The 13,233-nt window shown below is 47.5% G+C and overlaps 1 protein-coding gene across 2 annotated transcripts; it reads right to left on the bottom strand.

The window, feature by feature from the left end:
* Window positions 1-10,343: 10,343 nt before the first annotated feature.
* On the bottom strand, window positions 10,344-12,545 carry LOC134210675 (uncharacterized). Of its 2 annotated transcripts, XM_062686872.1 has the most exons (3): window positions 12,082-12,545; window positions 11,519-12,003; window positions 10,344-11,434 (listed from the first exon to the last, which is right to left on the bottom strand). In XM_062686872.1, the coding sequence occupies exons 1-3, from the start codon at window positions 12,425-12,427 to the stop codon at window positions 10,748-10,750; spliced, it is 1,518 nt and encodes a 505-aa protein (XP_062542856.1). In that variant the 5' UTR covers window positions 12,428-12,545; the 3' UTR covers window positions 10,344-10,747. The 2 variants fall into 2 exon arrangements, with proteins under 2 accessions (XP_062542856.1, XP_062542847.1); XM_062686863.1 differs by having other exon boundaries at window positions 11,519-12,543.
* Between the last annotated feature and the right edge of the window lie 688 nt (window positions 12,546-13,233).

Raw genomic sequence — 13,233 nt, 5'->3', positions numbered from 1 at the left:
CGTCCGTGCAAGTAAGCCGTGAAAGCCTCTATAGTGCCTCAGCCCCTAATAGTTCGTTCAGGTAACTTGGACTACCAGAAAAGCCCGGAGAAAGAGTTTTAATCCATTCTGGTCCATAGGACCTTTTGTTCGTTTATATCATTCGCTAGATTGGCGACCTTACGCAGCACGATCTACCGAGTCAACGTCCGCGTTGGATCTCAGTCTAACCATCAAGGATTTCTGGCACAGTTCCGCCGGAAAGAACCCTTCTCGGCGTGGCCAATACGGTCTCGTCCGTCGATTGCGTCAACGAAGGGCACGCCAAAGTTTCCTCGAAAGCGTCCTTGCGAGTGGCAAGCTGCCATTTCGACCATTCAAGGCAACCTCCGACCTCGCCATTGCCCTGAGCCGTTCAAGTCACCAACCCGCCATCTTCCTACCAACGCACCTGTTGCTGCGAGCTCTCGCCAACGTCGTCCAATGACACCACCGGTACGTACCGAACAATGAAAAACCAGAAAACCACCCATCATTGATTTTAAAGTGCAATAGCCCAGTCAGTAAATTATAATACTACTAACTAGCTTCAAATAAACAGTCATAGTCATTTTACACAAAATTACAATAAATAAATTCCACAGTTTGTACACCCGTTGTTCCGCGTAGCCCCTCCGAATTACCTAGTAGCATGCCGGCCCTGCGACACAGTTCAGGGGTCTCATGTTACATGCTATTGACAGGGAGTTGTTGATCCGCCTTGAGGCTTGAGAGCAAGCCCGTAGGTCTAAGATAGTCTCAGGGTACTTCATGCACAGTTTCACAGTGCTTTCGGTATTGTAAATTTGATTAGTATTTTTTTTATCCAAGTGCATCGACTATTGTTACCACGTACAGTAACAAATATCGACGGTATACAACACGCGTAGGAGTCGTTCGCCGCGGCTAAACATTGGGCGGGTACAAGCCGGTAGACTAGTCCTAGACTACGTACAGCAGCTTGAAGTGGCACTCCCAACGGAAGAGCAGCATGGGGCAGCTTCTCTTGAAGATGGCTGGATAGCCATTCCATCCGCCATTGGAAACACCGCAACTGCTGCATTAGGCAAGGTGCTCCCGGATCATTGAAACGATTGGTATGACGGCGAATGTGATCAATTAGTGGGAGAGAAGAATACAGCATGGGCAAGATTGCTGCAACACCGCATGAGGGCGAACGACGCACGACACAAGCGAAAGTCCTTCGAAAGAGAAGTTAAATCATCCTGAATGGCGATGTACCAGACATATGGTGGTATGGTAATGGACCTGGGAACACGCGCGCAGGACATACGAACTCCGGTTTCAAATCTTCAGGAAATCCAGGAGGAGATCGGCCAGCTGTAAAAACAACCAAGCCCCTGGGGTTGCCCAACTACCAGAAGAGCTGTTTAAACACGGTGGTGAGGCACTGGCTAGAGCGGTGTATTGGGTAATCACCAAGGTTTGGGAGGATGAAGTTCTGCCGCAGGAGTGGATGGAAGACGTCGTGTATTCCATCCACAAAAAGGGCGATAAGCCAGTTTGTAGCATCTACCGCGCAATCACATTGCTGAACGCCGCCTACAAGCACTATTTGCTAGAAAGTTCGTAGGGCAGTAGCAGGCGGGATTCATGGCCGAACGCTCTGGCACGGACCAGGAGTTCGCCGTACGTCAGGTGTTGCAGAAATGCCACGTATACAACGTACCTGCATCATCTATTCATCGTCTTCAAAGCCGCATATGATACAAAAGATCGGGATCAGCTATGACATCTAAAGCACGAGCATGGTTTTCCGGATTTCCGGATAAACTGATACGGTTTAGTTCAAGCCGTAGCCGCCAGACATTCTAAATACTCACGCTCCTCTAATGTGAACGTGTACTACCCAAGTAGCACACATGTTGCAATTTAGTTGCCGCAACTTATTTGTGACCGATTGCAGTTACTTTGAAGTTGCTGCAATCAAATCTGTTGGAAATATGCTGCTTGGGTATGCACATGTAGAAGTATTGGCTTGACAAATGGATTGAGAGTGATTTGACTATGCGTCCAATTTGGGAATTTCGAGCTCATTCAGTAGCCGCTAGGTTGCGAAGGCCTATGGAGGTCCTTCGTAGCTTGGTTGGTTAAAGCACCAGTCTAGCGTACTGTACGGTCATGAGTTCGAGTCCCATCGATGGGAAAGTGGTTACTTCAAATACATTTTTCAAATCAATATCTTCCGCATAACGTACATATTCACATATAAGTTTTCACAACATTATAAATGATACGGTTGATCAAGGCGACGATGGATCGGGTGATGTGCTCAAGTTTCAGGGGCATTCTCGAGTCCCTTCCAAACGCGCAGAGGGTTACGACAAAGTGATGGTCTTTCGTGTCTGCTATTCTACATCGCTTTGGAATGTGTAATACAAAATTCAGGGAACGACACAAGTGGTACGATTCTCACGAAGTCCGTCCAGTCATTTGGTTTCGCTGACGACATAGATATTATGGTACGTAACTTTTAGAAGATGGAGGAAGCCTACATCTGACTGAAAAGGGCACAGCACTGCAGCACTGAACATCGTAACTCGCTTTTTTAGAAGAACACCATGGTATCGTGCCAGCGCGTTGCCGGCTTTCCAGGTGGCCTTACCACGCCCTATGTCCTCGGAAGGTGGGAAGGGTCGACTTCGCGCCTGCTTCACTCTGCACGACTGATATCAAGAATGATGATGCCGCGTGCACCCTAAATTGACCTTTCTGCGATAGGGCCTATTCGCCAGCACACAGAGGGACTTGCCGACGCGGTGCCTACGCCTGCCCCAGTCTTGACGAGGACCCCTTTCAGTCCTCGGGCTCGGAACCCACCCGGTTGACCGACGCCGCGAAAGCGACGATACCATGTTGTTCTCCGCGCGGCCACTTGTTCGATAAAAGGATCGAGTTCGACCACAGAGCATGACCACCGGTATGACCCATGAAGCCGACTCCGATCCCTTGGACCACCTCTTATTTGCGCCTGAACTAGCCATCCTTGAGTCCACGCGCCACCTTCTGTGTAGCTCCGAGACGATATGGGCGATAGCCGATAAAACGGCGTTCCAGCCAACTTCGTCTTTACACATCCTCCGAACTAGGTTGTCCGGGGTAGTGTCCAGACCACATGTGGCAAGTTTTCGCGCAATGCGTGACCACACGAACAACACGTGTTCCGCCGTTTCCTCTAAACCTGCGCACACCAAACACTCGGGCGAGGCCGAGCAAGCCAGCTGCGTTACCTGCCAGATAGCCAAACCAATGCTACCTGCGTCCCTGCCGGACCTTTCCGTAGCCGAACGACTACGGTGGACGTCTCCACTTCACACTGTCGCCGCAGTGCCGTGACGAGCTCTTCGACTTCGGTGATCTCGTCCAGGTCTTTAACCCTTAGATTCACCTCCGTAGTGAGTGCCCTCACCTTGACCGTCTCGCCTAGAACTTCCTCCGCCAACTTCTTGAAGGCGGCGCCCTTTTGCGAGACGCCCCGCTTCAGCTCAAGGATCATCTCGCCCATCCGGGTTCGTCTTATTCGACGTACGTCGGCGCCGAGTTCACCGAGCTTGACGTCACTCCTCATCGCCTTCAAAACGTCCGAGTACTTAGCCTCGTCCGCCGTGATGACTAGGGCATTGCCCCTGGAGCGATTGGCGCCTACCCTAGACTTCTTGCTACCCTCATTCGCCTGGGCCTTCTTTTCGGCCTATGACGTCTTCGGTTTCCTCTTGTTCTTGACTAGGGTCCAGGAGGCGTCATCCCCCGCTATTTCCCTGGTCTGGTGCGGCTGAGAACTTTCAGCCTGCCGTAACCCCTTACCACCGTTTTTCCTGAGTGGACGGACCTTCCCAGGTCCTTCCTCACCCGGTTTTGGAGGTACCTGGCCGCGGTTCAGCTTCCCAGCCCCACTACCCTTGTTCGGGGTAGTAATCCTCCGCGTTTTGGAGCGGCCCCCAGGGAGCTCATCCCCTGGAGACTGTCTCCCCCGTTTTTGTGTCTGCTCCGTTGGAGCAGTCACCCCCGACGTACCCGCAAATACTTGAGCCTCAGTCTGGGTAGACTTTGGTACCACCGTCTTCGCTGGCACGCCTTCGGTCGATTCGACCTTGCCCGAGTCCGCGAATCCTTGGGCCTCAGTCTGGGTAGACCTCGACTCCACCGATTTCAGGGGTTTACACTTGGCCGTCTTGACCGCCCTCTCCAGCTTGGCGTCTAGCATCGACTTTCGAAGTTTCCTGCAAGCTCCTCTTGAGGTCCTTGCTGATATTATGCTTCGATGACGCAAAGTCGATGATGGCGTCCAGCTTTTCCGTCGCCACCTCGAAGGCCGAAAGCCCATCGCGTTTGCGGTTCATCGCCTCCACAAGCCATGGGCCGTCAATAACCCCTACCGGCGTTTTTCTAGCCGAGACGAAGGTTGAGTGACCCACGCTGGCGCTGCGCACTGAGATGCCGACTATTGCCTCTGGCCTCCTAGGCGGAGACCTGAACAACCCACCTCTTGCGAAGGGGTTGGCGCCTACACTACTACCACTAATTGAAGAATTGACTTGGTTTTCCATTTTGGTCCCACGAGTTGCTCGGCAAAAGAGGTCCACCACGCCAGAGCCCAGCATGGCGCGGTAAGGGACAATTACTGTGGAGGGTGCCAAGGTACCCCACAGGCTCCGTTAGAGGCCTAGCTCATTATTTCACCCCCCTGGCCATGCATCCTCTCGGCACGGGTCGCTTGACGCCTTGGGATTAGGGGTTAGGGACGATGGTCCCGGTCTAACTCGCAGTGGCCATGGGGAGGGGTCGTCAAGCCCTTGGACAAAGTCCCTGCTGCCCCCACTAAGGTGATGTATGTTTGTGTGTGTTTGTGCATGTGTGTATGTCTACAAATTTTGTAGACGCTTTTTTAGAACTTAGAACTGTCCGAATTACTCGCAACACGTTCCATTGGCACGGCAAATGCTGGGTTAAGCGTACCATTGGTACTTCGCGTACCTGAAGGAATAAAATAAACCCCTCGCGGTCCTTAGCCTCTTACCCAACAACTCTTATCCCTACCTCCTCGTGGTGCTGACCGGGATACGAGCAACCTTAGGGAAGATCGGGTAACCAAACCCGGTGAGAACTATGGTCGTATGTTGACAGGGAAGGGGGGGGGGGGTTTGCTTCTCTCCGGAGGTGCAAATCTTACTGAGCGTCTGTTCTCCATGTTAGGGGGACTGATCATCGTTCGAGTGCCAACGAGGGACTCTAAGTGAAGCTGTGCACCATGGCCCATCGGGAATAAGGAGGAATGGTCCTCCGGAAATTTAGGGGATTTGGTGTCAGGCCCTGCAAGCCAGCCTTTAAAAAAACACACGCAACGAATCAACAAGATAGTACGGACCGGAACCATCGGCGAAGACCACTGTGACGAAAAAGGGCTAGCGATTGGAAACTCGGTTCGTGGAACTGCAAATCTCTCAACATCACCGGGAGCACTCGCCGATATGCTCAAGGACCGTGGATTCGGCATCGTAGCACTGCAGGAGGTTTGTTGGAAGGGATCAATGGTGCGAACGTTTAGAGGTAATCTTACCATCTACCAGAGCTGCGACAACACTCTCGAGCTGGGTGCAGCTTTCATAGTGATGGGCGATATGCAAAGGCGCGTGATCGGGTGGTGGCCGAGAGAGATGGTCGGGTTTCGGGGTTTCAAACCCGAAACCCGACCCGAACCCAAACCCGACGGGTTCGGGTCGGGTTCGGGTTTGGAAAATTGGAACAATGTCGGGTTCGGGTCGGGTACGGGTTTGTGAGATGATAAAATGTCGGGTCTCGGTTGGGTACGAGTTTGAGAAATAAAGTATTGAATATTTTTTTATTCGTTTCTGATAAATTTAAGGCTTGTTCGTTGTTTGGGACTAAACTCTTGTGGGTGTAAAGAGAATATGAAATATCTTGTTTGAGTTTTCCGCCAAAAAATTAGTTCGGGTCCAGCTCGGGTTTACGACAGCAAAAATTGTCGGGTACGGGTCGGGTTCGGGTTTGATAAGATTTTTCATTCCGGGTTCGGGTCGGGTCCGGGTTTGAAAGGAATTTCCAAATCGGGTTCGGGTCGGGTTCGGGTTTACAAAATGTGAAACCCGACCATCTCTATGGCCGATCAATGAAAGAATGTGCAGGTTGAAGACCAAAGGCCGGTTCTTCAACTTCAACATAATCAACGTCCATAGCCCACACTCCGGAAGCACTGATGACAAAAAGGACGCATTTTACGTGCAGCTGGAACGTGAGTACGACAGCTGCCCAAGCCACGACGTCAAGATCATCATAGGAGATTTGAACGCTCAGGTTGGGGAAGAGGAAGAGTTTAGAGCGACTATTGGAAAGTTCAGCGCTCACCAGCTGAAGAACAAAACCGGCCTACAACTAATTGATTTCGCAGCCTCCAAGAATATGGCTATTCGCAGCTCCTAGTTCCAACACAGCCTCCCGTATCGGTACACCTGGAGATCATTACTGCAGACAGAATCACAATTCGATCACGTTCTGATTGATGGAAGACACTTCTCCGACATTATCGACGTCAGGACATATCGTGGCGTTAACATCGACTCTGACCACTATCTGGTGATGGTTAAACTGCGCCCAAAACTATCCGTCATCAACAATGTTCGGTACCGACAACCGCCGCGGTACTACCTAGAGCGACTGAAGCAACCTGATGTCGCCACTGCATACGCGCAGTATCTCGAGGCAGCGTTGCCGGAAGAGGGTGAGCTCGATGGGCCCCTTGGGGGTGGGTCTTGAGGACTGCTGGAATACAGTCGAAGCAGCCATTAACGACGCAGCGGAGAACAACGTCGGGTATGTGGGACGAAGTCGACGGAACGATTGGTTCGACGAAGAGTGCAGACAGATTCTGGAGGAGAAGGACGCAGCGCGGGCGGTCGCGCTGCAGCAAGGTACCCGGCAGAACGTGGAACGTTATAGACGGAAGCGGAGACAGCAGAGCCGCTTTTTTTAGGAGAAGAAACGCCGCCTGGAAGAAGCGGAGTGCAAGGAGATGGAACAGCTGTGCCGTTCTCAAGAAATAAGTTCTATCAGAAGATCAACGCATCCCGCAAAGGCTTTGTGTCGCGAGACGAAATGTGCAGGGATAAGGATGGGAGCATCTTGACGGACGAACGTATGGTGATTGAAAGGTGGAAGCAGCACTACGAGGAACATTTGAATGGCGCTGAAAGTACAAGCAATGGAAGTCAAGGCAGCGGAGGAGATGACTAAAGACCAATAAAGCAGCTGGTAAGGATGATATCGGAGCTGAGCTCATCAAGAGGGGCCCGGAAAGCTAGCCACTTGTCTGCATATACTGATAGTCAGAATCTCACCATCTGTTCGTTGATTTTAAGGCGGCATACGACAGTATAGACCGCGTAGAGCTATGGAAAATTATGGACGAGAACAGCTTCCCTGGGATGCTTACCAGACTGATCCAAGCAACGGTGAATGGTGTGCAAAACTGTGTGAAGATTTCGGGGGAACACTCCAGTTCGTTCGAATCGCGCCGGGGACTAAGACAAGGTGATGGACTTTCGTGCCTGTTGTTCAACATTGCGCTAGAAGGTGTCATACGGAGAGCCGGTTATTTGTCTCGCGGATGACATGGACATTGTCGGCCGAACATTTGCAAAGGTGGCAGAACTGTACACCCGCCTGAAACGTGAAGCAACAAAAGTTGGACTGGTGGTGAATGCCTCAAAGACAAAGTACATGCTTGTGGGCGGAACAGAGCGCGACAGGACCCGCCTGGGAAGCAGTGCTACGATAGACGGAGATACCTTCGAGGTGGTTGAGGAATTCGTCTACCTCGGATCCTTGCTAACGGCTGATAACAATGTTAGTCGTGAAATACGAAGGCGCATTATTTGTAGAAGTCGGGCCTACTAAGGGCTCTAGAAGTAACTGCGGTCAGAAAAAAAATTCGCCACCGCACCAAATGTGGCATGTACAAGACGCTGATAAGACCGGTAGTCCTCTACGGACATGAAACATGGACAATGCTCAAGGAGGACTTGCAAGCATTCGGAATATTCGAGAGACGGGTGCTTAGGATCTAACGTGAAATCTGTGCTGTTATACGCTAGCGAAACATGGTGTGTATCAGTGAAGAACACTCAACGGCTGCAGGTGTTCATTAACAGATGCCTGCGGTATATAATTCGGGCCTGGTGGCCTCACAACTGGATCTCAAACAACGAGCTCCATCGTCGTTGTCACCAGAGGCCGATAGCAACAGAAATTCGGGATCGGAAGAGGGACTGGGTCGGCCACACTCTACGTAGGGGCGGAAACGAAACCTGTAAACAAGCATTAGACTAGAACCCAGCGGGACATCGCAGCAGAGGCAGACCCAGAGGCTCATGGCGGCGAAGTCTCAATAAAGAAATAAAAGAAGTCGACCGAAATCTAACCTGGCAACATGTTAAAGCGATAGCCGGGCAACGGTCAGGATGGAGATCTTTCAAGTCGGCCCTTTGCACCACCGGAGGTGTACAGGATCCATAAGTAAGGGTGTCTAGGACCATCTTTGGTAGTGTGCAAGAAGAATGAACCACGAGCTCGCTCAGCTCTACGGTGAACCTAGTATCCAGAAGGTAGCTAAAGCCGGAAGTGTACGATGAGCAGGGCATGTTGCAAGAAGGTGGGACAGCAACCCTGGAGGAGAGATGCGGCCTCGAACCGTGTATTGTAGCGTCGAATTGTTGATCCAGTGTTATCTGTTTAGATGTAAACTAAATAAATGAAATGATTCGAGGGAGAATCCTGCCCCATTGTTTGCTAATGAAAATTGGCCAGACTATGTGATCAGAGGTTATGGCCAAAATACTATTTTTATGCCCAAAACACGCTAAAAAATACTCATTCATATTTTTTAGTATTTTTTGCTCGAAAAAGGCACCAACACTACTGGGTGGATTAATCAAGTTTTTTTTAAATATTATTATCGAGCTGTGTTATACTCACCATTCGAGTTTTTTTCCAGCACCATTTAGTCTACTAACTAATTTTATGAACACCAAAAAATATTCTATATGTTCGTTATGCCAAATGACCGTTAGGCCAAAGAGTTATTATGCTAAAAGACTGTATTCCAAATGGCGTTATGCCAAATTGCTTGATGCCAAATACCTGTATGCCAAATGACCCGCTCCTCCTTGAGGCATGTAAAGCCCTGGAATCCGCTTCAATTCCCCGTTGACGACTTTCCGGTATTTAGACCGACATTCGACATTTTGAGTGAAAGTCGGAAAGTGTCCTCCCCCTACGTATAATATCTCGCATCAGTGCTGTGGATACATAGATACTTACACCTTGACAAAAAGCTGTGAGTGCCCGGACGCCACGCCACGGGACCGCATTGTAGCGACCATAGACCGGCGACCAATATAGACGTCGTGAGAAGAGCTACCGGCGGTGTGAGCCAAACTAGCGAGCAACCCTCGAATAGCAGAGTAGTCAACCCCTGAGGGAAGAAAGGTAAGCTACATGCTACTTCTTTATCAGAAAAATATATTAGCTCTTTTAGTGGAATATATTCAACCGTCTAAGACGAATTAAGTACACAGTTGTGGTCGAAATACGTATCTGCAAAGATAACGAAAATTAAATGGACAGTACTTAATACTTCTTTATGTTATAGTATCATCAAATTGTATCGAGCCCAGATCTTGGTAGATCAATTCGTCTGAAACTCCTGAATGATTTGGAAAACTTAGAACATCCGGGTGGGGCATATCTGAATCGTAAATCATGCGCATGACCTCTAAGGGCCTGTAAGGTCACTATCGGTTGCTATTGGTTTTGTATTGAGCTCAATTGACCTGGTAGACCAATTTGTCTGAACTCCAAAATTATTTGGAGAACTTAGAACATCCGGTTTGGACATTTATAGATCGTGGATCATGCGCATGGTCTCTAAGGGCCTGTATTCGTGTGCAATTTTCGTCCATATAAAAGTGTCCAACTGACGATCCTTCCTCTGACGATTACATAATGTAGGTGTGGTCGATTCATAATCTCATGTCAGTTTCGAAAAATTTATGAGCTGACGATTATTTTGGTATATAATCATGTGAATTTGGCTTAGAAATACCTGAGATATTGCTAAATCAAATCCGGGTCAATATGACCTGAACACCGTAAGTGTGAGTTTTTTTAGCACTGTAGGAAGGTTAATAACGATGATTAGAATCATCAAAAGCATATTGAAGTAACGAAGTATTTAACATATTCCCCAAATATAAACTGGTTTTCTTTTATATAGTAAAATAAGTTGTCGATTCTTAATGTTCAGGTGGTTTATTCATTTTATATATGGCACAAGAATATTGATTGTAGTTGATGATTTTGTTCCTGGTCTAATGTATAAAAAATATTTCGTTCCGGTGAACTTGATCTATTTTCAATGTAGGATAATTTGATGCTTGTTTATTACAACTAAATTTTTCTAAAAATGTTTTTGAGGTTCGAATTTTTAATTGAATATCTATTACTTATTACTTACTACGCACTAATAACGTAAGGTTGTGGGAATAGAAGTAGGGAGATCTTACGTCTTCTAACGCTAACAAATCATCGTTGTAAAAAGGTGATGAGGGGAATGGGGTGAGGGTTGAGGATTTGGGTTGTTAAAAGTCGCTCTTGTAATTAATACATGATCATAATCAAACACTTACTTATGGCATCAGTCTACTGACCTGATTATGGGTCCATTCAATCTCTCCCACCCAACAATGCGAACCTCACAGTCGGGTAGCGATTGACGAATAGAATCTTCATGTGCATCTTCCTTCAACAGCATCCGGCATCGACCAATTTCTAAATACCGCAACTTTGGAAAGCGTCGTACAACAATCGGCAAACTATCCCCCGTCATACGGTAACAGTTTTTCAACGTAAGTCGTCTAACATTGCTCGGTCTTCCTTCCCCGTTACAATTTTCGAAATGCTCATGAAACAGACTGGTAAACAAACATTCGAAGTGAACCTGGCGCAAGGCCCTATTGGTATTCCACCGCATGCAACTCAGCGTGAGTTCTTCCAAACTTGTCATCTGCATCAGCTGTAGGAAGGCCAACGGTGAAACTTCCTCGATGGTACCAAACGTGCACATGTGCATGCCGTCGATGATTAAGCACTTCAGGTGCTCGAAGCTGTCACAAATATTCCAAGCCAGCATCTCGTTCATTTTCAAACCGTAGGAAAGGTCCATCCTCAAAATCCTCAGCTTTGGAAATACATTGCTCAACCGATCTATAGGGACCCCATCATTCACGAGAGGATTTTTGGATAGGGAAAAGTATTCAACACTGTTCATGACAGAACAATCATCAAGGAAATCCGATTTCATGTGTCCATCGACGAAAAGAACCTACAAATGTCGAAAATAAAAATAGTCTATTAAAGAGTTGGCGCGAAGCTTTTGAAAACAATGAAAATCCTATTCGATACTCACCCGCAAGCCCTTCAGCTTATTCACGTATCTCACACTGTCGCCATCCAACTTATCGGCCCTGATTCGCAGTTTGACGAGTCGAGGACACTCACTGCATATTACTCGCAGCAAATCCGCTGATAAGCTGAAGTGAAGAAAAGCCGTGCGCAGAAGAGGTAATTTCTCAAACATTTTGCATAGCAGCTCTTCGTCACGATCAGTGTTCACGTTCCATAGTTTCAAGCTTTGCAACTGGCCTAAATTGAACTGATCGAAACGTACGCGAATGAAGGATGCACACAGCTCCAGAAATTGTAGCTGCGGCCCGTATCGAGCCATGATGTCCAACGATTGATTCAGACTATTTTCCCTGTTCGAAAAGTGCACACTCAGCCTTCGAATGTTCGGAGCTGCCGGCCAAAGATCTTTGAGCGTTTTGCTTCTAGCACGAATCTCCTTCAAGTATTCCATTACTGGAAATTGTTCGTTTTCAGCTGCTTCGTTATCTGCGTCAATTATATTTGCCATGATCAATTTCAATTTGGGGAAATGTATCAAAAATTGTTGCAACTGAACTGCCGTACAGTCACTCAGTAGGATGAAACTTTGAATGCTGTCTCCCAATCTCGCTACGAGTTTCATCACCCTGGCCAGATCAAGATTGTTGCACGGACGATGTCCAAAAGTCAACACCAAATGCCGATAGCGCCGCGTAGTTTTGAGCAATACATCGAAGTCACGGTTCTCGACCATCAGCTCTTTGACACAAAGTTTAACGCAGTCCATGCTTGTGAAGGAAAAGGCTTGATCGCGCCATACCGAGCATACCAGCGATGCGGATTTACGATCACTCAGCGGAAGAAAGGAGATGATGTGCTGCAACAAATCCTCCGGGAGATCGAAGATATGATTTACACGTAAAGCACACATTGTGGAGAATTGTTATTTGTGACACACAAACTCAAACTCACAACAAAGGCTACAGCGCAACTGATACTCATCATAATTGTCAATTTCTTCTTTTTTCTCGACTTACTTGGTGTTATTTTCCTATTGATGTGATCTGCTAGATTTTATAATCAGGTATCGAGCTGTTTGTAGGGGAGAACGGTCCAAAATGCACCCCTTAAGCTTTTTCGATGGTTTCGCCCATATAAACAAAAATACCCAGCCATTTCAACGTGTAGGTGCAAAATTTACAAATCCAGCTACATTTCACAATGCTCTCCTGTTCAAAACAATAAGGTTTTCATGGCTTTCTAACGCATTTAAAAAATGTTTTAAAAATAGGCCTGGGGCAAAACGCCCGAATGGTGGTCTAAAATAGGGACGTTCCGATACTTCAAAATATCGATATTTGATTCGATATGATAATCGAATCAAAGTATCGATATCACCGATATATTGGAATGAAAATATCGATATATTGGATAATCATATGATATTTCAGAAATGAGAATATTTAGAATATATTTGTTGAAGTAATTCAATTATTGTCGTATTACCATATCACCCTAATTGCAATAATTATTAGAAATTGATGAAAAAAGTTCACGTGATTATTTTAAATAAACTAAACTAAACTTTTTATCTATTACCTAATCCAAACTGCTTCTAGAGTGTGCCAGTTCAAGAATCATCGGTAGCGGCATTCGTCGTAGTTTCAACTGGTAGCGGCGGCGTTTTTGGCATGATACTGACATCACTCACTATTTCACTCAAAAAAATCAACTGAA

This window comes from Armigeres subalbatus, chromosome 1 (assembly GCF_024139115.2).
Source record: "Armigeres subalbatus isolate Guangzhou_Male chromosome 1, GZ_Asu_2, whole genome shotgun sequence".
Lineage (NCBI taxonomy): Eukaryota > Metazoa > Arthropoda > Insecta > Diptera > Culicidae > Armigeres > Armigeres subalbatus.
The sequence above is the reverse complement of the archived record's forward strand: the minus strand, read 5'-3'. Positions and strand labels throughout refer to the sequence as shown.